This window comes from Mercenaria mercenaria, chromosome 17 (genome assembly GCF_021730395.1).
Source record: "Mercenaria mercenaria strain notata chromosome 17, MADL_Memer_1, whole genome shotgun sequence".
NCBI lineage: Eukaryota > Metazoa > Mollusca > Bivalvia > Venerida > Veneridae > Mercenaria > Mercenaria mercenaria.
Genome location: NC_069377.1, coordinates 27,904,579 through 27,929,405, shown reverse-complemented (window position 1 = coordinate 27,929,405; position 24,827 = coordinate 27,904,579). Strand labels below are relative to the sequence as shown.

Below are 24,827 nucleotides of genomic sequence, written 5' to 3'. Positions count from 1 at the left end.
CCTGCTGCCACTCCATTATTTCACCACGGGCGGGTACCTGGGTAGAACCACCGGCCTTCCGTAAGCAAGCTGGATGGCTTCCTCACATGAAGAGTGAGGCTCAACCCACATCGGTGTGGGGCAAGTGATTCAAAGTCAGCGACCTTAACCACTCGGCCACGGAGGACACATAGGTTTGAATGAGTTTGTTCACATGGGTGACTGGATCATGCAACACTTCCTAAGCTCCTTTATGCAAATAAACTGAATGGATTCAATTATATGGAAAGACTAGAAAAAATAACAACACTGAAACCAAAAAATTCCATTATATGAAATTATTTATCATTACATATTTATTATTACATATATAGTATAAGAATTAATTTCTATAGTAGAAAAAATCAATATGACAACAATGTTTAACATTTATATTATCAAAGACTTTCTACAAACAGGTCACAAACAAACTACACAAAAAGATACTGTGAAATTATAAATTATCGTGGGGAACTTATTTTCATGGATTTCATGGTTGAGTGAATCCTAGTAATTTTAAGTCTAATGAACAAGCAATTCCTTTTACCTTCAACATCTGGAATTCATGAATTCTTATCCAAATGAAATAGCCGTTTTGACTAATACCATGAAAATTTGTTTCCACGAAATTAAATGATTTTACAGTAATAAAATAATAACATGAACTGTAACAGCATCGGTAAAAAAATGAAAAATGCATAGACTGATTTCACTATATAAATACAGCAATAACAGTTTACCAGCTGTCTATCCATAGAGCATCTAAAAACTGAAATAGTTCAGCAATGGCAGCTTTTGAATAAATAAAGGTTTTACTTAATTCCGTTAACAAATTTCCAAATGACATGGTTACAACAAAACATACCATGGCGTTCTGTCTGTTTCACATTTTAAAAATTTTCCTACCATAGTTCTTATAACAATAAGTAGAACTTTAACCCTTAGCCTGCTAAATTTCTAAAATGGACTGGTCCATCTTTCAATTTGGACAATACCATTAACAGTAAAAAGGGGTGTTTACCAAAAAGATACTGACTGAATGGCGAACAGTGTAGACCATGATCAGACTGCACAGATGTGCAGGCTGATCTTGGTCTGCACTGGTCGCAAAGGCAGAATCACTTGCCGCCAGCAGGCTAAGGGTTAATAACTTTAGCTAGACCACCATATATTATCATAAGAGCAGCTGAAGAGTGAGTTGTACAGACCTCTCTCAAATATTGTGAAATCATTAACAATTGTGGGGGAATAATATCTGTGTATTTCATGGTTGCATCAGAACCAAGAAATAAATCCCAAACGAACACTTAGAAATACCCGTTCATTGTATCTTCGAAAGTTTAAATCCATGAATTCATATATCAATCAAAAAGACATTTTGGTCAAAACTATGAAAACTATTTGAACTATTACACAGTATGCACCATGGAAGCCATCCCTGGGAATGAGATTTTACAAAGTGCCATCTAAATGCTATACCCTGTTCCCTTTTTAAAGCAAATTGCTCACACCTTTTAGGCAAATATTTTCTATCAAAGACATATAAAATGCAAGTGCTATGAAAGCGACCACTGAGGTATGAATTTTTCAAGATATAAACAACCAAAATACTGAGCAGAAGGAGTAAATTGTTGTAATGCTTTTGAACAAGAGCTGTCTGTTGACAGCCCACTCGCCTTTTCGTGGAACTGATTAAAGTATAGGGTCAAAATATTACCAGAGATTTTCTTACAAAAGAAGAAAAGTAAATTAGACAAAGACAAACAATGCACCTGTATTTGTAGAACTGGATAAGTTTTGCATTATATGCCAATGTGTGACCATGATGGTAAGCCAGAGTTCAAGGTTTCAAACAGTTTAGACAAAATATGGAATGGTATGCGAAACTGGTCTGATTTTTATGTCAAAAAGAACCATAACTGAGCCAAAATAGTTGACAGAGTTATGTACTCTTGCCTACAGATGGAGATCATGATGATAAGCAAAGTTTCAAAGACACATGTCAGTCAGTTTTTACAAAACATGGCCTTGTACGAAATCTTAACCAATTTCTAAGTCCAAAAATATCCGTAATTCAGCAAAAATACTTGACAAGAGTTATGTACTCTTGCCTATTGGTAGAGACTGTTATAATAAACAAGTGTTCCAAGTTTGAAGTAAATATCTTTGATGGTATACAAGATATTACCATTTCATAAAAACTTTAACCAGTGCCGACACCGGGGTGAGTAGTATAGCTCCCCATATTCTTCGAATAGTTGAGCTAAAAACAACTGAATTGTATACTTTTAGCAATACAAGATATGTTCTGATCTTTCAATCAATGCAGGTAAAGTGTGTTGCCCCATACAATGAACCATCACAAGGAACTTTTAAATCACAATTTGAGCCACACCAAGAGAAAACCAACATAGTGGCTTTGCTACCAGCATGGATCCAGACCAGCCTGCGCATCCCCGCAGTCTGGTAAAGATCCATGCTGTGTGTTTCAAAGCCTATTGCAATGAGAGAAACCATTAGCGAACAGCATGGATCCAAACCAGTTTGTGCATCCACGCATTAGCCTGTGCATCGGCGCAGTCTGGTCAGGATCCATGCTGGTCGCAAATGCACTATGTTGTTTTTCTCATGGCGCGGCTCATTTGGCTCATAAAGCTAATTATTACAATTTTTACAAATACAGAAACTGAGAATTTCTAAATATTTAAGATAGGTCAACTTATTACGAAGAAGACCATAAATAGACAACAACTATGAATGTTGATCTCTTCTTTTGGATTGTCAATTTTAGAGTAATAATCCATGAACACAGAAGAAAAACTAACTTTCGTATATTTCCACAGTATCTCTTTTTTTTGTGTTTCTGAAAATATACGAGCGGCAAATCCAATGAACAACTTTTTAATTTGGTGAGGCCTAAATAAAACAAAATCATAAAGAAAAGCATATAAACATCAATATTATATTATAAACCCTACTTAAATAGCACTCATTTGATTGGTCAAAAGAGGTACACGCGCGGGTCCGCAAAAAGCGATATTGACCCGCAAAGGTGATAATGACTCTTGTGGTATCAGTGTTTCTTATATGTATGAAATATGGGCCTGTCAAATAAGTGCATTTGAGAAGGGCATATAATATAACAAGAGCACCGCCTTGCGGGTGCTGACGCTCATCTGATTTTTTTTGTATAATAGAAATATTGTCCTACCCATGATTTTCTAAGTCTAAAAAGGGCCATCACTCTTGCAAAAAGCAGGATAGAGTTATGTTTCTTGATGTACAGTGTCCACTTATGATGGTGAAAAACTGTTGCAAGTTTTAAAGCAATAGCTTTGATAGTTTATGAGAAAAGTTGACTTAAACATAATATTCAACCAAGAAAATGATTTTTCTAAGTCCAAAAGGGGCAATAATTATTGCAAAAAGCAGGATGGAGTTATGTTGCTTGCTGTACAGGGTCAGCTTATGATGGTGAACAAGAGTTGCAAGTTTTAAAGCAATAGCTTTGATAGTTTAAGAGAAAAAGTTGACCTAAACATAAAACTTAACCAAGAAATCTGATATTTTCTAAGTCCAAAAGGGGCCATAAATCTTGCAAAAAGCAGGATGGAGTTATGTTTCTTGCTGTACAGGGTCAGCTTATGATGGTGAACAAGTGTTGCAAGTTTTAAAGGAATAGCTTTGATAGTTTAGGATAAAAGCTGACCTAAACATAAAACTTAACCAAGAAAACTGATATTTTCTAAGTCCAAAAGGGGCCATAAATCTTGCAAAAAGCAGGATGGAGTTATGTTTCTTGATGTACAGGGTCTGCTTATGATGGTGAACAAGTATTCCAAGTTTCAAAGCAAAAGCTTTGATAGTTTAGGAGAAAAATTGACCTAAACATAAAACTTAACCAAGAAATCTGATATTTTCTAAGTACAAAAGGGGCCATAAATCTTGCAAAAAGCAAGATGGAGTTATGTTTCTTGCTATACAGGGTCAGCTTATGATGGTGAACAAGTATTCCAAGTTTCAAAGCAATAGCTTTGATAGTTTAGGAGAAAAGCTGACCTAAACATAAAACTAAACCAGGCAACGCCGACGCAGATGCCGACGCCGACAACCGCTCAAGTGATGACAATAACTCATCATTTTTTTTCAAAAAATCAGATGAGCTAAAAATTATAGACGTGTTTAATTCAATAACTGTATAATTATCGCCGCTAATTCTTCTATTCAAATTCCTGAAATCATTTCACAATATGGCAGAATTCACTCAGGACACACTTTCATTGCAGTCAACAGAACTGTCTACAGTTTAATAACTTAGTGTATATCCCTTTTTTTGTAGAGATATACTGTTATATTATATCTTCGTAAAGTACCTTTACAAAATCTTTATCACAATCTAGATACATGTTGTATCATTGAAAACAAAGGTGCGTTTATGGAAGTATAATTCCCACAATGCTAAGTCTGATTATTCCTGGAATGTCTATCAGCAATGCCCACAAGAACTTCACGCACCTCTGTTGCATATTCCGTAGAATCCGGCGGATCCGTCAGTTCCCACGTGTCCGCAGAACTAGCAACTTTTGCTCTACATATAGGGCAGGTGCAGTGTGTATCCGTCCTGAAACATTTAAAATAGCTTTTAGTCATACAGAATAACCTTTGTTAATGACACCTTGGAGAAGCAAACACCTCTCTAGAAAGGCAGACATTTTCCTTTCACTTTCATGATAAATTAACCTCTCTACAGCAATAACCTTCAAGTTCAATAAACACATTTTAGGTTTCACATTATTTATTAACAAATCCACAAAAAATATACAGAAATGTTTACTTAACATATAAACTGTAAATTCAAAAGAGACAATTCCATTAATATGACTCTATCAATGAACATCTTGTGTTGTTGTGTCTTAAATCCATTTTCAACAATTTTAAAATTAAGTTATATGATGACAAGTTAATTTTCAATGAATTTCTGTACCCTATAATATAATTTCTTTTCCACAAGTAACTGAAAACTTCCCCACATGCGGTAGAGGACAAAAGAAAACCCCAGATTTCTAGGGAGCTTTTGCATAAACCTACCAGTCATATGCATAAAACACTTAAGGTAATCATCCTGTAATGAAACTTGGCAGTTTTCCAATTATTACCTACTCTTGTTATGCAGTAATCCGCTTCTTGCACTGAGGTGACATATCATTACAGTGGAGCCCCTCTAAACCACAAGTCTTAATATCGAAAACCCCTCCAACCTAAATAAATTCTGGACTTTAACCTTATTTCATTAGAAAAATATCCCTGTAAACTGAAACCCCTTTATTCCAGAAAACGAACAATTGTTCAGACCCAACCTCCATTTATCAACACAAAATTACCCCTGAAAACCAAACAATTTTAAAGACAATCAGAATTTTGGCATTTGCCATTTACCATGACTACCAGAATTGACTCTATCTGTTAGCATATGTCAATAAAAACTTTAATAGTCTTGTTTCATACAGCAGGTAAACAAGATCAAGATTTAAAATTAATCAGGTTGCTTAGTAATTGCATAACTATTTAGGTAATCTAGCACACATTCTACCTACAAAACCCCTCTTAACCAAATCTAAACAAAACTTTCACTCTAGACCAGATGCCATTCAGTTTAGAGGGCTTCCACTGTACTACCATAGTACCACTTACCATTCTCTACAGCAGTTTTCACAAAATTTATGTGTACATGGCAATATAGTCTTTGCCTCATTCTGCATACATATACAACATTCATCTTCTACTTCCAGACTTTTGTGCTCAGCTCTGAAAATTAATAAAACAATTAACCTTTAGCCCACTGGTGGCAAGTGATTCTACCTCTGCAACCAGTGCAGACCAAGATCAGCCTGCACATCCATGCAGGCTGATCATGGTCTGCATTGTTCACTATTCAGTCAGAAAATTTTCAGTGAACTATTCCTTTGAATTATAAGTGATGCTCCCCAAACTGAATGATGGTCCAGTCCATTATAGAAATTTAGCAAAGTAAGGGTTAAACATAAAACACGACAAATTACAGTCAAACTTGCGTTCAGCAGGTAGCAAAGGGAGCAACTGCTTAAGACAGGTTGAAATATGAACAAAAATGTCAATTTGGGAAGTCAGTTGACCGGCTGCTGAAGCCAAGTGGCTGCTTTATACAGGTGGCCACAAAGACAGGTTCAACTGTACTTCAGTGCACCCTAAATTCTTTCCAATTTTGTCCGTCTAATCTTTTTATACTGTTTTAGGTCATTTTCTCTAATTTTTTTCTTTAATTTTTATGTAGCATTTATGGTAGTTCTGCACGTTTGATAAACCGGAAGTGATGCCGTAACGTCATTTATCCGGAAAACGTAGAATAAAGCCTGGATTCGGCGTACAGAAATAAAAATAATTTTATGATTTAATCGAAACCTGTGAGTAAATTGATTACAATGGAACTGTTGCTATATTTCTTAAGTCAAAATATAATATTAAAACATATGACACATTAAAAAAAATCATAAAAATGTCATAAAATTAGCATGAAATGTCCGGTTTACTTTAAAATGCCTGGACCGATTTGGCTAGTTATCGAACTTGGCCGAGGTCTTATGGTCAAACACATTTTGTTCAAGTTTGGTGAAAATCAGATGAGAAATGTTCGACTTAGAGTGCGGACAAGCTTTGTGACAGACACACACACAGACTGGAGTAAATCAATATGTCTCCCACACCACTGTGTGGTGGGAGACATAATTATAGGCCATATGTTTATTTACAACTGTAAGAAGTTTCATCAAAATCTACATTGTAGAAAAATTTCTATTCGCGAAAATGTTATGAAAGTTATGATTTTCCCATTATGAAATATTGCGTGAGGTCCAAATTTTCAAATCAGTCTAGCAAACAAGAGGACCATGATGGTCCTGAATCGCTCACCTGTCCCCACATGACCCAGTTTTAAACCGAGTATGATGTCGTTTTTTTCTATTATTTGACATTGTGACCTAGTTTTTGAGCTCATGTGACCCAGTGTTGAATCTGACCTAGATATCATCAAGATAAAAATTCTAACCAATTTTCATGAAGATCCATTGAAAAATGTGGCCTCAAGAGAGGTCACAAGATTTTTTATTATTTGACCTACTGACCTAGTTACTGAGGGCACGTGTCCCAGTTTCGAACTTGACCTTGACATCATCAAGGTGAACATTCTGACCAATTTTCATGAAGATCCATTCAAAAGTATGGCCTCTAGAGAGGTCACAAGGTTTTTCTATTTTTAGACCTACTGACCTAGTTTTTGACTGCAGTTGACACAGTTTCGAACTTGACCTAGATATCATCAAGATGAACATTCAGACCAAATTTCATACAGATACCATGAAAAATATGGCCTCTAGAGAGGTCACAAGGTTTTTTTGTTATTTGACCTACTGACCTAGTTATTGATGGCATGTGACCCAGTTTCGAACTTGACCTAGATATCATCAAGGTGAACATTCTGACCAATTTTCATGAAGATCCATTCACAAGTATGGCCTCAAGAGAGGTCACAAGGTTTTTCTATTTTTAGACCTACAGACCTAGTTTTTGACCGCAGTTGACCCAGTTTCGAACTTGATCTAGATATCATCAAGATAAACATTCTGACCAATTTTCATACAGATCCCATGAAAAATATGGCCTCTAGAGAGGTCACAAGGTTTTTTTATTATTTGACCTACTGACCTAGTTTTTGATGGCACGTGACCCCGTTTCGAACTTGACCTAGATATCATCAAGGTGAACATTCTGAATAACTTTTATGAAGATCCATTGATAAGTATGGCCTCTAGAGAGGTCACAAGGTTTTTCTATTTTTAGATCTACTGACCTAGTTTTTGATCGCAGTTGACCCAGTTTCGAACTTGACCTAGATATCATCAAAATAAACATTCTGACCAACTTTCATAAAGATCCCATGAAAAATGTGACCTCTAGAGTGGTCACAAGCAAAAGTTTACGCACCCACGGATGGACGACGGACGCTGCGCGATCACAAAAGCTCACATTGTCACTTTGTGACATGTGAGCTAAAAATCAAGCACACACGACCCTATCTTTTTTATTTGCTGAATTTTCTAGGTACATTCTGAAGTTTTGAAAAATCAATGTTTAATCAAATTCTACATTGTAGAAAAAATTTCGTTCCAAACATGTAGAACTACCTCATGTAATGCCAAAATCAAACAAATATGAACAAACTTGATATGGTTAAACCATATCATGATGGACATGATTGATTCTGCCTTTGAGACCAATGCAGATCATGATCAACCTGCACATCATGCAGTCTGATCATGACCTGCATTGTTCGCCATTCAGTCAGTACCTTTTTGATATGCACCCCTTTTAACAGTTAATGGCACTGTCCAAATTGAAAGATGGACAAATTCATTATAGAAATTTAGCAGGGTAAGGGTTAAACCTAGACCAAAACAAGAAGCTGCGTTCAATAAACGCTTGATGCCCCCAGTAGCATCCTTGTTGATAGATTTTGCACCTAAGTCCAAAACGAGGTCAAGATCAAAGTCAAACTGAGGTCAGGTGATGTTTGAAGATGAGGAATGGTCACAGTTTTCATCTGTATTAGTATCAATTCATTCTTGTATGGGGTACTGATGCTAGAAGAAACAGTCCCATTTGGTTAACCAAGAGATGGCCCATATAAAGCAAGCCAAGTCCAAAATGAGGTCAAGGTCAAGGTCAAACTGAGGTCAGGTGATGTCTGAAGATGAGGAATGCTCACAGGTTACATCTGCATTAGTATGAAGTCATTCTAGTAAGGGGTACTGATGCTAGACGAAACGGTCCCATTTGGTTAATCTCGTACAGACGGACGAACGGACAAACAGACAGACAGGACAATCACTATATGCCACCCGCATCAGTAGATGCTGGGGACATAAAAACACACCTATAAACAGCGACCATATGGCCCTAAGGACCGCTAGTTCTTTTTTCAACTGAAACATTTTCAGGATTATCTTCTTGGGGAATATATAACAGGATTATAATAAGTCTCCTGGTGGAACTTGTATCGTATGGTTTACAGTGTTTTTAACCCATTTTCGGACGGAAAAAATAGGCCAAAATTCCCACTCCAAAAAGTATGCATTTTTTTTACATATTCCAACAAAACATTTTAGTACATTACATAAACTATACCATTTATAACACTGAACAATGTGTTTTTAAGGCATTTTTCCCCTATTTAGGCATTACATTGTGTTGTTTCCCCTCCTAACTGGCCCTGCCAGCATTCCACCAAACAGGTCTATTATACAATACACCTTAAACTTACTCATCTAATATCATAGACGCACAGATGTCTATTCTGGCAGCTGTCCCTCCCGGCGTGGCAGGTTGAAGGTTCGCTACTTGCTCTGTTATCTCCTTGTATACCATGATGTACTGTCTTATACTTAAATCTCGTACCGAACATACCCTATTTGTTCCTGGGAGAACCTGTTAGTACAAAACTTAAATGAATTATGAGTGTGTCATAGCTATAGGTAAGTGCAGTAAGTGTATGATACAAAACTTTCTAAATGAATTATGAGTGTCATAGTTATAGGTAAGTCTAGAAAGTGTATGAGTTTTTTATGAGGTTTAGCATCATAAGTTTTTAGCTCCTGGCATTATTTCATTATGAAAGGGAGGGGTCACCCTGGTAGCACCACCAACCATCCATAAGCCAGCTGGACGGCTTCCACACGAAGAATTCTACACCTTATGCAAGGCTTGAAACCACATCCATGAGGGGCAAGTACTAGTAACTGGAAGTCAGCTGCCTTAACCACTCGGACATGTAAATCCACGTGTCAGAGTATCAAGGCATCAGGATTCTAGGCAGCCTCTTTTAACACAACAAGAGTTATCGGAAGGATCGAACTTAAACTAAAAGAAAACAGTACTACAACAGAAACTAAGAATGATGTCAACATTGTATGACACATGTCCCCTGAAAATACTTGACAGAATAATAGAGTTTAATCAATCAGACAGCCCGCCTCCTTAGCTCAGTAGGGAGAGGGTTGGTCTACGGATCGCGGGGTCACGAGTCTGATCCTCGGGCAGGGCTTATGCTCCAATTGATAAAAGACATTGTGTCTGAACTCATTCGTCCTCCACCTCTGATAATTCATGTGAGGAAGTTGGCAGTTACTTGCGGAGAACAGGTTTGTACTGGTACAGAATCCAAGAACACCGGTAAGGTTAACTGCCCGCCGTTATATGACTAAAATACTGTTGAAAAACGGCGTTAAACCCAAAACAAACAATCAAACAAACATAATTAATCAGACAGGACAATCTTCTCAATACCGGTATGTGCATGTCCACTTCATATTAACAAGCATAATTACTATAATTTAATCTGGATGCAAAATGTAGGAGCCTGATACACACGAAATGATGTTGCTGTAATATTTAGTTTATACTAATTTAGTTTAAGTCGATTGTGAAGCAAGGTCTACAACTTATATTAATCACTCTCAACAAGTTATTCCTGATGGAATCCAAAACAGACCATAACTTCAGAAAAACAACTGGACATACATATTACCCATTATAAAGCTTCCTTCAAGACATTATCGCTATATATATCTGTAGTGTTTTGAGGACTGCTTAAGAAATGTGGCCTCTTGTGTATTAAGAACATGAAATGTGGCAATTTTGTCTTAAGTCAAGAGCTATAACTCAGGTACTCTCACAGCAATCTTTGTTTGTTTGTTTGGGGTTTAATGCCATTTTTCAACAATATGTCAGTTCTGTAACAGTGGGTAGGTAACCAGATATTGTTCCATGATTCTGTACCAGTACAAACCTGTTTTATGCAAGTAACTGCCAACTTCCAAACATGAATCAGAGGTGGAGGATAAATGATATCAGACATGATGTCATTAATCAAATCCTCTAGGAGAATATACACCCCACGCTGGGACCAAACTCACTACCCCACGATCCATAAATCTGCACCCTCCCTATTGAGCTAAGCGGGGCCGGCCCGCAGCAAACTTGCTTGCCCATTATCAAATCAGATCTTGTGGCCATAAACATACTGTGTAAGTTTCATAAAGAATGCTCAAGAAATGTGGTTGTTGTCAAGATAACAAAGTGAAATCATGCAATTTCACTGAATAATGGCCCATACCTGGAGTGTTATTACAGCATTTTTGCACATTATCATGTCCGTGACCTTGTGACCAAATACAGCCAGTGCATGTTTCATGAAGACTTCCCAAGAAAGATGCCCTAATATATAATTATCAACTAACATGAAATCTATTTGTTTCTTCATTTGTTAGGGATTGGTGCCATTTTCCAACATTCAGGTTTTGATAGGCAGTTAACTAGCAAGAGTTCCTGGATTCTGTACAAGAAGTAACCTGTTCTCTTAATGTTTCTGCCAACTTCTCCGCATGAAACAATTTTGACTGATTCAAAAGCAACACTGGTGTGACTCTGTACATTTCCTGAAGATTGCACAAGAAATATACAAATAAGGTCTCCAGTATGTTAACAGTCAAAGTTTAACATCACATTAATTAGAGGTCATACGGCATTTTCCAGCTTGTTATAATAAAGGAAGACCCAAAATGCTCCACAAGAGTATTATTTCACATGCTGGCAATCACCTGGGTAGAAACACCAACCTTCCACAAGGCAGATGGATAGCTTCTTCACATGGAAGAATATTACACCAACCATAGAAGTTTCGAACCCACAGCAATGAGGACAATCCTAAGTCACCAAACCTTAACCAATCAGGCCTTGTGGTGCCCATAGTCAAAATGTTGATGGACAATGGGCAGACAACAATGGACATAGGGTGATCACAATAGGTCACACAGAAGAGCTTAAAACAGGCCACAGCTCACATATCAGTACTGTCACATCATTGAGTAATGACTTTTTTTTTCAAAATTATACATTATACATCATCTAAGTTAGGTTAAAATCTAACTTAGATCAAAATCAATCATGAAATTTAAAAGTAAAGCGTACAAAAGAGTGATGGAAAATGATAATCTGTACAATGAAGACGAACCTTTCTACACTGGATTTTTACAGTACCCTTCCAAAGGATGGTATCATCTGTACCAGACACTATGTTGAAATGTAGCTGTTTCCCATGCTGGTCGGTAAATGTTGAGGTCCTAGATAAATAAAATAAATCTACTGTCAAACCTGTATCAAGAAGCTTTATTCATCAACAAGAGCTGTCCATAAGACAGCACGCTCCACTATTCGGCGATTTGACAGTTACATAGTTACATGAATATATGTCTCAATAAGAGACCTCTACTTTTAAAAGGAAAACACACCAAGGGGCATAATTCTGTCAAGAACACAAATAAGAGTTATTGGGATTGTTACCACACATGCAGATGATGATGGTAAAGACATATTTTGAGTTTCAAGTCATTATCTTATATAGTACCAAAGTTATGTCCAGAAAACGAAGTTTGTCAAAAAAATTAAGTATCAAAGGGGCATAATTTGGTCAAAAGTACAAATCAGAGTTATGGGGATTGTTACCACACATGCAGATGATGATGATAAAGATACATTTTAAGTTTCAAGTCTTTATCTTATATTGTACTACAGTTATATCCAGAAAGTGAAGATTGCCAAAAAACATTAAGTATGAAAGGGGCATAATTCTGTCAAAAATACAATAAGAGTTATGGGGATTGTAACCACACATGCAGATGATGATTATAAAGAAATATTTTTAATTTCAAGTCATTATCTTTTAAAGTACCAAAGATATGTCTATAAAGAAAGCTTTCGAAAATAATTCCAAGTATAACAACTTTGTGACCTTGACCTTGGGTATAATGGGCTCAGCCCCTGCACATACTTTGTTTGTATGCTGTACAATGTTTATGTGAACTTACAGTAAGATATAAGCAATAGTAACAAAGATACGACAGAAAAACCTTTAACCTTAAAAATAACCCAAGTATAACACCTTGGTGACCATCACCTTGGGTATAATGGGGCCAGCCCCTGCACCTACTTTGTTTGTATGCTGGACAGTGTTGACGTGAACTTACAGTAAGATATAAGCAATAGTAACAAAGATATAACAGAAAAACAAAGGTTGCCAAAAAAACGTTAACCTTACAAATAACCTAAGTATAACACCTTGGTGACCTTGACCTTAGGTGTATAATGGACCCAGCCCCTGCACAAATGTTTATGTGAAGTTACAGTAAGATATATGCAATAGTAACAAAGATAAGACAGACCAAGAGGGGCAAAATGGCCCTAGGCCGCTCACCTAAGAAACACACCATAACAGTGTAAACATGTTTGACCTAGTGATTTCATGGAAACAAATATTCTGGCCAAAAATGTGGTCTCTAAGTTTAAACAAGTATTTTCTTTGATATGACCTAGTGACTTACTTTTTGACCCGAGATAACCCATATTCGAACATAATCTAGATTTTATCAAGGCAATCATTCTGACCAAATTTCATGAAGATCAATTGAAAAATACAGCCTCTTTCACATACACAAGGTTTTTCTTTGATTTGACCTAGTGACCTACTTTTTGATCCAAGATGACTCATATTCAAACTCGACCTAGATTTCATTAATGCAATCATTCTGACTTAACTTCAGGAAGATCAACTGAAAAATACAGCCTCTATCGCATACACAAGGTTTTTCTTTGATTTGACCTAGTGACCTTCTTTTTGACCCCATATGATCCACATTCAAACTCAACCTAGATTTCATCAACGCAATCATTCTGCTCAAATTTCATGAAGATCAATCGAAAAATAGAACCTCTATCGCATACACAATGTTTTTCTTTGATTTGACCTAGTGACCTACATTTTTGTACTTTTAAATCCCAGATGACCCATATTCGAACATGACCTAGATTTCATCAACGCAATCACTCTGACCAAATTTCATGAAGATCAATTGAAAACTACAGCTTCTATCGCATACACAATGTTTTTCTTTGATTTGACCTAGTGACCTACTTTTTAACCCAAGATAACCCATATTCGAATTCAAGCTAGATTTCATCAAGGCAATCATTCTGACCAAATTTCATGAAGATTAATTGAAAAATACAGCCTCTATTGCATACACGCAGTTTTTCCTTAATTTGACCTAGTGACCTACTTTTTGACCCAAGATGACCCATATTTGAACTCGACCTAGATTTCATCAAGGCAATCATTCTGACTTAACTTCATGAAGATTAATTGAAAAATACAGCCTCTATCGCATACACAAGGTTTTTCTTTGATTTGACCTAGTGACCTACTTTTTGAAGCCAGATGACCTGTATTAAAAGTCGACCTAGATTTCATCAAGGCAATCATTCTGACCAAATTTCATGACGATCAATTGAAAAATACAGCCTCTATTGCATACACAAGGTTTTTCTTTGATTTGACCTAGGCTAGTGACCTACTTTTTGACCCAAGATGACCCATATTCGAACTAGACCTAGATTTCATAAAGGCAATCATTCAAACCAAATTTCATGAAGATCAACTGAAAAATACAGCCTCTATCGCATACACAAGCTAAATGTTGACAGACGACAGACGAACACCGGACATCAAGCGATCACAATAACTCACCTGAGCATTGCTCAGGGGAGCTAAAAACAAAGGTTGCCGAAAAACTTCAACCAAGAAAGGTCACTCTGACGCCAGGGCGAGTAGAATAGCCCCCCTATTCTCAGATTAGTGGAGCTAAAAATCCTATCAAAATTTTACAATCGATCTGAATGGATATCAGCACCCTTTCACCAGCGAAAATGATGTTGCTATATGATGTTAATGTCAGAACTAGCGGACGTTCCGGTTACCCTGGGCCATTACGATTATGGCGAGTGAGGCACACTGCGCCATTATGGATTCATCAACAGAGGCTATAATTTTTTTAAAAGTTTTTTTGCTACTATCTATAGTAAGGTATATAACAAGAGGGCCATGATGGCCCTATATATTGCTCACCAGAGTTGATCTGGCCTACTGACCTAGTTTTAAACCCCACATGACCAAGAGTTGAACTTGACCTAAATATCATCAAGACAAACATTCTGACTAAATTTCATAAAGATTTGGTTACAAATGTGGCCTCTAGAGTGTTCACAAGCTTTTCCTTTGATTTGACCGGTGACCTAGTTTTTGACCCCACATGCCCCAGATTCGAACTTGACCTATAGATTATCAAAACAAACATTCTGACTAATTCTCATGAGTTTCAAATTGTGGTCTCTAGAGTGTTGAAAAAATTTCCTTTGATCTGGCCTAGTGACCTAGTTTTTGACCCCACATGACCCAGATTCAAACTTGACCTAGAAATGATTAAGACAAACATTCTGACCCAGTTTCATAAAGACTGAGTCACAAATGTGGCCTCTAAAGTGTTCACAAGCTTTTCCTTTGATTTGACCAGGTGACCTAGTTTCTGACCCCACATGACCCAGATTCAAACCTGACCTAGAAATCATCAAGCCAAACTTTCTGACTAAGTTTTATAAATATTGGGTCACAACTGTGGCCTCTAGCGTGTTCACAAGCTTTTCCTTTGATTTGACCTGGTGACCTAGTTTTTAATCCAACATGACCCAGTTTCGAACTTGACCTAGAGATCATCAAGACTAACATTCTGACCAAGTTTCATAAAGATTGGGTCAAAAATGTGGTCTCTAGAGTGTTCACAAGCTTTTCCATTGATCTGACCTACTGACCTAGTTTTTGACCCCACATGACCCAGTTTCAAATTTGACCTTGAGATCATCAATGCTAACATTCTGATCAAGTTTCATAAAGATTGGGTCACAAATGTGGCCTCTAAGAGTGTTCACAAGCTTTTCATTTGATCTGATTTTCTGACTTTAGGCTAGTTTTTGACCCCACATGACCCAGTTTCGAACCTGACCTAGAGATCATCAAGACAAATGTTCTAACCAAGTTTCATAAAGATTAAATGTGGTTCCTAGAGTGTTCACAAGCTTTTCCTTTGATCCCACCTACTGACCTAGTTTTTGACCACACATGACCCAGTTTCGTGCTTGACCTAGAGATCATCAAGACTAACATTCTGACCAAGTTTCATAAAGATTGGGTCAAAAATGTCGTCTCTAGAGTGTTCACAAGCTTTCCTTTTGATCTGACCTACTGACCTAGTTTTTGACCCCACATGACCCAGTTTCAAACTTGACCTAGAGATCATCAAGACAAACATTCTGACCAAGTTTCATAAAGATTGGGTCAAAAATGTGGTCTCTAGAGTATTCACAAGCGTTTTCCTTTGATCTGATCTACTGACCTAGTTTTTGACCCCACATGACCCAGTTTCGAACTTGGCCTAGAGATCATCAAGACTAACATTCTGACTAAGTTTCATAAAGATTGGGTCACAAATGTGGTCTCTAGAGTGTTTTCCTTTGATCTGACCTACTGACCTAGTTTTTGACCCCACATGACCCAGTTTCGAACTTGACCTAGAGATCATCAAGACAAACATTCTGATCAAGTTTCATAAAGATTGGGTCAAAATGTGGTCTCTAGAGTGTTCACAAGCTTTTTCTTTGATCTGACCTACTGACCTAGTTTTTGACCGCACATAACCAGTTTCGAACTTGACCTAGAAATCATCAAGACTAACATTCTGACCAAGTTTCATAAAGATTTGGTCACAAATGTGGCCTCTAGAGTGTTCACAAGGCAAATGTTGACGCACTACGGACGACGCACGACGGACGCCGGACAATGACCGGTCACAATAGCTCACCTTGAGCACTTTGTGCTCTGGTGAGCTAAAAATTAGTCATAATGCACATAGACAGTCAATCTGGTTAGAGTGAAGATGTAAGTTACCATTTTTAGAAGATTCCAAGAATCACACAAAAGGGAACATTTACAATGTCATTTCCTAGCACTGAAGTAATGCCAACTGTACCAACTGCTATACCTATGCCAAAAACCGTTGTGCAAACAATGCTAATACTCTTGCATACAAGACGTAAGTGCTATCGGATATATAATCAGTCTGGTCTCATAAATTATATGTTGATGTTTTGCTAAAGGGTAGACTGACGACAAAGACTAACTTACACTTCATTCAACTCTGTGAGAGAGTCCCTGAACTCTTTGTATGACAGCTTAGCAATTCTTCGTAGTATTTCGGAATGCTGCTTTAGTTTACCATGTACTATATCTACAGTATGGCGATCATGTGTGCTTCCTTGCTGGCCCATTGATGGTCTACAAGCTGTCCAGATTGGACCAGATGCAGTACAAGCCTGGTTTTGTTTTTTTCTAATGCCTATAAAAATAAGAAAGACGAGTCAAGCTATATAAGTAAAATGGCAAGGGATAAAATTGCTCGAGTGAGCCCAGGAGCTTGAGTTACTGATGATATAGCGAGCAGTATCTCAATGCACTCAATTTTACTGGCCATACTTACAGGCGACTTCCGTATCAGTGATTTTTTTACTTTTTTTGGCAACAGCCCATGCCTTTTAAATTGGAATTTTTAGCGCAATAAACTTCAAAATTGGGAAAAATTAACAAAATTAAATGAAGAAATCATTTTGAAAAGTTTTATTTTAAGGTAAATTTATTTCAATCAAATATGCACTGAGGTTGAACAGGCAGCACAGCCAGGTTATTTTCTGATGTCACAGGATCTGATGGCTCAGATAGCTTAGGGTCACTATGAACTTCTGTTGATTTCTGAGGGTCATTTTGTGGAGACTCAGATTTCTTGGATAGATCACTTTGCTTTTCTGATGTTTGATTTGAATTTGATTTCTCTTTAACTTTACCAAAAGACTTTCGAATGTCCGGAGTACCGATGGTGTGTTTAAGTTTTATTATTTGGAATTATGCGACATTTTTCGATAATTTAGGTAATTTTCTAACAATTTTTTCCCGACTCATTTTGACGCATGAAAAAGCGTTTAGCGGCCGTGATGAAAGTCATACTAAATGCCCTACTATGCTGTGATGCATTTTATGTAAACAACGCGCTTCGAATTGGCAACAAAATTCTGGGAATAAACCATAATTAGAGTCGGAATTTTTTTGATTATTTGCATCGTTTTAGTTCAACTTTCACAAGAAATCAATCTAATTGGGAAAAATCATCTCGTTTGGGGGATTTTTTAAGCATTTTTTGCGAATTTTGACCATTTTTGTCAGTTGGGAAGACGCCGAATTTCGGAGTCAAATAGGCGCAAAAAATCACTGACCGTATCATTATGCCCAAAACTCTATGGCCAACTCAATAACTGAATTTTATAGTAACAGTTTAAGTTTAATATACAATATATATTCTTGAAAATGTACAGAAATGCATTTCAACAAACAAAGAAGAGACAAAAAAAAAGCTGACAATGGAACTACATGTATCTTGCAATTCACATACTATCATGTTCTTTCAGAAATATAAACCATGATTAAATTTTCTATGACTGAGTCTTTATGATTGTTCATTTGTTGTGAAAACCATTCCTCATTTTTTATGATTGTTCATTTGTTGTGAAAACTTTTCCTCATTTTGCTTTTAATAATTGGTATTTTAAAGGGAAAATTTATGACATACATGATGATAAAACCTCACTTGATTTGACTGTTTCTAAAAAAAAATGAAATTTTGCTATATCTGATATAATACAGTACTCCTATTGTAATCAATTTCACTAATCATCATCTCAAAATATAACTTGAACTATCACTATATTGCCACATCAGTGCAAAAAGTGGGCAAAAGATTATTTAAGTCAAAGCTGAGGTGAATGATATGTGACTATTAGCCCTGAATACTCCTTTGTCAGAGAAAAGAAAAAACTATCGAGTACTCATTACTGGATGTGTAACAAATAGAAAAATAACTCATTAAACATGTTAAATGGCAATGATATTGGAACCCCTGTAATTACATTAGCAGGTCCCAGAAAAGTCACAAATTAGCAACATAGATCAATTTGGCTTGATATACCGTATTTTCCCGTATTAACGCCCCCGGGGGCGTTACATTTTCCAAAGAGGGGGCGTTTATTTGAGGTAAAAAAATAAAAAATGAAAATTTTTACAAAACTTAAAAACATCGTTCAAACTAGCTGTAAAGTGTTTCTGTGTTGTTTAATCCCCCCAAAACGTAATTATTTGGCATCCAATTTAATGCAGTGTGTCTTTTATGCATTTAAATACGGTACCTCGTGTATTCCATGTCTGGCTTTTTGACACGCTCGCGACACTACACATTACGTCATGACCCAAACAGCTGTGTACACCGATAACATTTTCCTTAGTACATGCGGGTAGCTAATTGCGCAATACACAATGTCAATGGTTTGACACGCTGCTGTGCCTGCTTTTAAATTAAAAGTTCTTGAAACTGCCGAAGAAAAGGGTATATCGTAAACACATTGCTGCAAGTTTGTTTAAAGTCGGCAGGAAGCGTGTGCGCGAGAGGTGTAAAAACAAATCAAAAATGTACACTGACGAGATAAAGAAACGCCTCATTCAAACTCGGTATACAATTTTTCGTTAACCGTGATTCAAAATTAGAAAAGAACAATTTCATTCGCAAATTAGATGCTTTACAAGAATTTATGGTCAATAAGAAATCATTTCATTGTCGCATTAAGCTTAAATCTTAAATTTTAATAGCCCGGTCGGAGAAATTGCATTAGAAAAATCAGTAGCGCGTGTGGCCACCTCTGCTAGCAACCACAGCAGCAAGGCGACCCCTCATAGAGCCGCACCAGTTGCGTAACAGATACCGTGGGATTCTGGCCCACTCCTGGTGCAGCGCTGCTACCAGTTCCCGGACGTTTGCTGGCTGGGGTTGACGTTGGCGTAACCGCCGTCCGAGATAATCCCACGCGTGTTCAATCGGATTACAGTCCGGTGAACACGCCGGCCAAGGTAAAACATTAATGTTTCTAGCCTGTAGAAAGTCCCTGGTGACGCGTGCAACGTGAGGTCGCGCGTTGTCGGGCTGATAGACTAATCCTTGACGTTGACGGAATAAAGGGACAACTACATGACGTAAGATCTGGTCGATGTAACGCCTGGCTGTGAGATTACCTTGGCAAACGACGAGTTGGGACTTAAACCTATGGTTGATTGCTGCCCACACCATTACTCCACCTCCACCGTAACGATTGTGCTCCAAAACGCAATTGTTTGCGTAGCGTTCATGGCGTCGTCTATAGACACGGATACGTCCGTCGGCGTTCCACAAGTTGAAAAGCGACTCGTCACTGAACACTACGTTCTGCCAACGCTGGCCGCGATGGTTGCGGGCCCAAATAAGACGTTGGTGACGGTGGCGTAACGTTAGAATTAGACCGCGGTAAGGCCTACGACAGGTAATTCCGCGTTCTCTAAGTCGATTTCTCACTGTATATCGACTAATTGGACGTCCACGGTTACCTACAACTATACGTGACGTAGATTGCGCCGTCACAAATCTGTCACGTAAATGACGTTGACGTATATAATTATCCTGTCGTATTGACGTTACACGCAGTCTACCTGAACGTGGTCTATCGATAGACGTTCCCGTGTCTCTAACACGTCAAATAAGACGCACAATTGTCGAACGAGAGACGTTAAAACGTCTAGCAACTTGTTCCTGCGTTCGCCCACATTCAAGCATAGCCAAAACCTGAGCCCTCTCTTCAGAATTCAGCCTCGGCATTACGAAAACTAATGTTTTTTTCAGAGAATAGCTGAAAATATGGTTATGTGTCGTATTACACATGTACATGTGCAAAAATCGTTCAATCAAACCACATGGTTTACATGCACGGACTGCACGAGGAAATCATGACCAGGTATATGAAGTGAACAAATGGCTGAATGAAATCGCGCGAGTTTTTGTTCACTGTGTTTGTCGGTCAGACTACATGTAGATTTACTACATTTCACAACAATTAAAAGCGTTAGGAAAAAAATAACGCCAAATTTCAATGAGGCGTTTCTTTATCTCGTCAGTATATTTACCGTTTAATTTTCTGTTATGTACCGTACTTAGTACAAATGTTTTGGACTTACGGTACATGGACTGTTTAAAAGTGTGTTTAATTTGTAATACATTGGACTTTAGTACTGCGAATTACTTATTATGTGGACTTATAAAAATGAGGTAGGTGATTTTTTCCCGTTCTTGTTGACTTTTTTTCCCCCTCCAAAATGGGTGGGGGCGTTAATTAGTGGGGGGGCCTTAATTCGGGAAAATACGGTAGCTATGAAAAGCTATAAAATCAATAAAAATTGTACAATATATTGTCAGTATCAAATACAGAACAGTCATTATCCCATCCAAATGATTAATGAGACCAAAGACAAACATAAAAAACTGAGATCCATGCAGTTTCAAATTAAATACATGTTGCAAATTTATGCGATAAATAATTACTAAACTAGTCATAAGTAATTTGTGATTCTCACAAGTGACACATTCTCCAATGTTTCATCGTAAGCAATTCGTTGCTTTTAAGTTTATTTCCACAAAGCCGTAAATCAATTTTCCGTAAAATTGAAATTTTAGTGTCTTAAAGTTTAGGACCTCTATAGTAATTGTGGATTTGTGGCTATGAAGAACTAACATAAGCAGGCTAAATTTTAGTTCAACAAAGCTGTAAGTAGTGTAAAGTCACTGATACTCAAATCTTTAAGCATTGTTTCCCAAAACTATCAAAAAGCTAGTTACAGCTTTGTGGAAATAACTTATTTTAATAAGGCAACGAATTCATTTTGTAGCGGTTCTCGTATCGGGTGGCCTCGGTAGCTCAATTGGTAGAGCACAGTAAGCCGAAGGTCCGAGGTTCGAAACCGGCCGAGGCTGCACATTTTTCCTGAGACTGTTACATTTGGGGGCTCGTCCGGGATGCTCACCCTTGGATCCCATGCAGAGCGAAGCAGTTTGGCTGGGGTGTGCATCTGAATTCGGTTAAACAGTCTGTGGCAGACAATGGCCAGGAGTGCCAATGTCTCGCAATAAGAGGGAAGGTGTGTAGCGGTTCTCGTATCGGGTGGCCTCGGTAGCTCAATTGGTAGAGCACGGTAAGCCGAAAGTCCGAGGTTTGAATCCCGGCTGAGGCTGCACATTTTTCCTGAGACTGTTACATTTGAGGGCTCGTCCGGGATGCTCACCCTTGGAGCCCATGCAGGGCGAAGCAGTTTGGCTGGGGTGTGCATCTGAATTCGGTTAACAGTCTGCGGCAGAAATTGGCCAGGAGTGCCAATGTCTCGCAATAAGAGGGAAGGTGTGTAGCGGTTCTCGTATCGGGTGGCCTCGGTAGCTCAATTGGTAGAGCATTGGCACAGTAAGCCGAAGGTCCAAGGTTCGAATCCCGGTTGAGGCTGCACATTTTTCCTGAGACTGTTACAATTTATTGCAAATGTGAAAGCAAAGATCTTATAAACCATTGGGATGCAGTAACAACAATTTTGCATTTGGTTTGACATATTTTGCATTATTGTTATCCATTTTAGAGCTAATCTTAGCTATTCATATAGCAACATCTCTGCATGCACTTTGGGCTACACCCCCATGGAATCTATGTACAAGTGTGCCAATAACCACTTCAGGCACGTTACTGTCGTATATCAGGGGAACAGTATAACTTTTCAGTGATTATCTTAAAAAAAAATGGTGACATAGCCGAAGGCACAGCCTGGCACAGTTGAGGTTACGTTCGGGTGCGGATTTTGCAACATGTTATTTGAGAATTATGCAGATTACCACATTGACAGCTCTTTGTTCTGAAACAAACACCTTCTATTTTCTCATTGAAAGATTCATATCTCTAAATATCCTTTCATTAACAATGTCAAATAGATAAAATTACAAGAAAAAATGTAGAAATAACAAAATATAAAACCGGAAGTGTGTAATACGTCACAAGTTTTGTGTATCCGATAAAACGTAAAATGCGAAACGAATCCTTTTTTACGGAAAGATTATTTGAGCCTCCGTGATCATATCATACCGAGACGTGGTGGATGAAAATATTATAATTTTGATAAATAATATACTGAAGAAGTCTTATCTAAAACATTCCAATATTGAAAGAGATGGGACTAGAAATTAACTTGAAGTACAGTAGGAACATAAATGTATACGTTATTTCTAAGAGGATACTGCAATTAACAAAATCTATAGTGACAATTAATGTCATGTCCCAAGTTAAAATAAGAAAGTATTCTCAAAGTGGATTTTTTTTCATTTGATTTCAATATGGTTTCTAGTTTTACATTTTCATTTTATAGTTTTTGTGATATTTAACCCATCTGGACCAAAAGACAAGTTTTAAAACAGTATGTAGCTTCCGAAGTCATATATTTCTAGTCTGTCCTGGTTGTGCAAGATAGGTAAAGGGAAAATAATTTCACAGACTTGCATTTGTAATGAATTTTAGCTAAATATAGATTTTGTCAATGCAAATGTTTGACAAATATAATACAATAGTTCTTATATTGATATCTTTCCACAGGCATAGTAGGTTTATAAGATTTATACATATAGCCTACTAAAATAACTCTATCTTGGTTGTGCAACCAGGATATGAAAAATCAAATTTTAAAAATACCTACTGTGAAAAGTTTGCATGTGTTACACACTCAGTGAACACAATTAAGTGTAAATAATCATTTGTTAAACTTTCAAACAAATCCATTACTTGATCAAAATGCGATTAACAACCTTTAATATCACCGCACCGACACAATTATAAGTCACATTGCGACTTTCCATCTTTAATGATTGAGGAAGACCCCAGGTGCACCTCCGTGCATTATTCGTCGCGGCCAGGTACCTGGGCAGAACCACCGACTTTCCAAAGCCAGCTGGATGATTTCCGTACACGAAGAATTCAATGCCCCGAATGAAGCTCGAACCCATATCGGTGAGGGGAAACTTGATTCGATGTCAACGTCTTTAATCACTCGGCGACGGGGGCCCCACGTACATGCAGGTAAAGAATTGTAGCATTAGGTACATTTTTAATTAATCATAAATGTACTAGAAGTTAAGAATCTTTCACTGGTGAAGGTGCGGATTGAGATATCTGGCTCAGAGGTAACTGTTTAGGCGGCAACGAACTGTAATCCGAGATCTATAGATTACCGCCTCGGTAGCCTAGAGGTAGAGCGCCGGATTCTGGTAAGGGAGGTCGTGGGTTTGCTCCCCGACCGTGTCATAGATATGACTGAAAAATGCTTAAAAACGACGCTGAACCTGGTCAAATCACAGGCGCTTGAAGCTCTATATCATATCCCACTCACCTTAATATAGTATGAAATAGTACAGAGATCTACGATCTTCTCAAGAGATCTAACCCGCATATATCTTTTTATTGATTGAGTTTCAAACACCTGTGGTCAAACACACCAAACGCTAGATATTTTCATCCGTACCTTCTACCTGTGATAGATTCTTTTTCTTGTATATAATAAAATACATATAATAAAACGAATGCTATAATCGCTATAACATATATCTTAAATTTACGCATTTCATTCATAAATTACAGCACAAGAGTCATCTAACACCTCGGTGTGTGATGCGAGTATTTCCAGCACCTACAAAAGCACGGGAAATCCTGTCTGACATGCTGGAATAAAATATATGATCATTTAATACCCTTTCTCGCAGGGTACAGTACAACAAAATGTTTTTCAGTTTTCAAAATACTATGAAGACTTTGTGGGAACTAATTTACGTAGATTTCGTTGTTTTCAGTCCGCGTAA

General features: G+C 37.5%; 1 protein-coding gene and 1 non-coding gene across 5 annotated transcripts; one reads left to right on the top strand and one right to left on the bottom strand.

The window, feature by feature from the left end:
- Window positions 1–302: 302 nt before the first annotated feature.
- LOC123536842 (RING finger protein 141-like) lies at window positions 303–22,982 on the bottom strand. Of its 4 annotated transcripts, none has more exons than XM_053529334.1 (6): window positions 22,960–22,982; window positions 17,174–17,384; window positions 12,119–12,227; window positions 9,371–9,534; window positions 5,710–5,823; window positions 303–4,639 (listed from the first exon to the last, which is right to left on the bottom strand). In XM_053529334.1, exons 2-6 carry the CDS (start codon window positions 17,314–17,316, stop codon window positions 4,477–4,479), a joined length of 693 nt encoding a protein of 230 aa, XP_053385309.1. In that variant the 5' UTR covers window positions 17,317–17,384; window positions 22,960–22,982; the 3' UTR covers window positions 303–4,476. The 4 variants fall into 4 exon arrangements, with proteins under 4 accessions (XP_053385309.1, XP_045176252.2, XP_045176253.2 ...); XM_045320317.2 differs by having other exon boundaries at window positions 22,854–22,973; XM_045320318.2 differs by having other exon boundaries at window positions 22,927–22,963.
- Trnat-agu (transfer RNA threonine (anticodon AGU)) lies at window positions 22,368–22,440 on the top strand. The gene has a single exon. It is a non-coding gene; the product is annotated as a tRNA-Thr (tRNA).
- Window positions 22,983–24,827: the final 1,845 nt, after the last annotated feature.

Coding starts and splice junctions, on each gene's coding strand:
- LOC123536842 (XM_053529334.1), bottom strand. CDS start 17,316: ATGGGCCAGCAAGGAAGCACACATGATCGCCATACTGTAGATATAGTA. Junction 12,228..17,173: donor CTCACAGAGTTGAATGAAGT/GTAAGTTAGTCT, acceptor TTATTTATCTAG/GACCTCAACATTTACCGACC. Junction 4,640..5,709: donor GAAAACTGCTGTAGAGAATG/GTAAGTGGTACT, acceptor TAAATGTTTCAG/GACGGATACACACTGCACCT.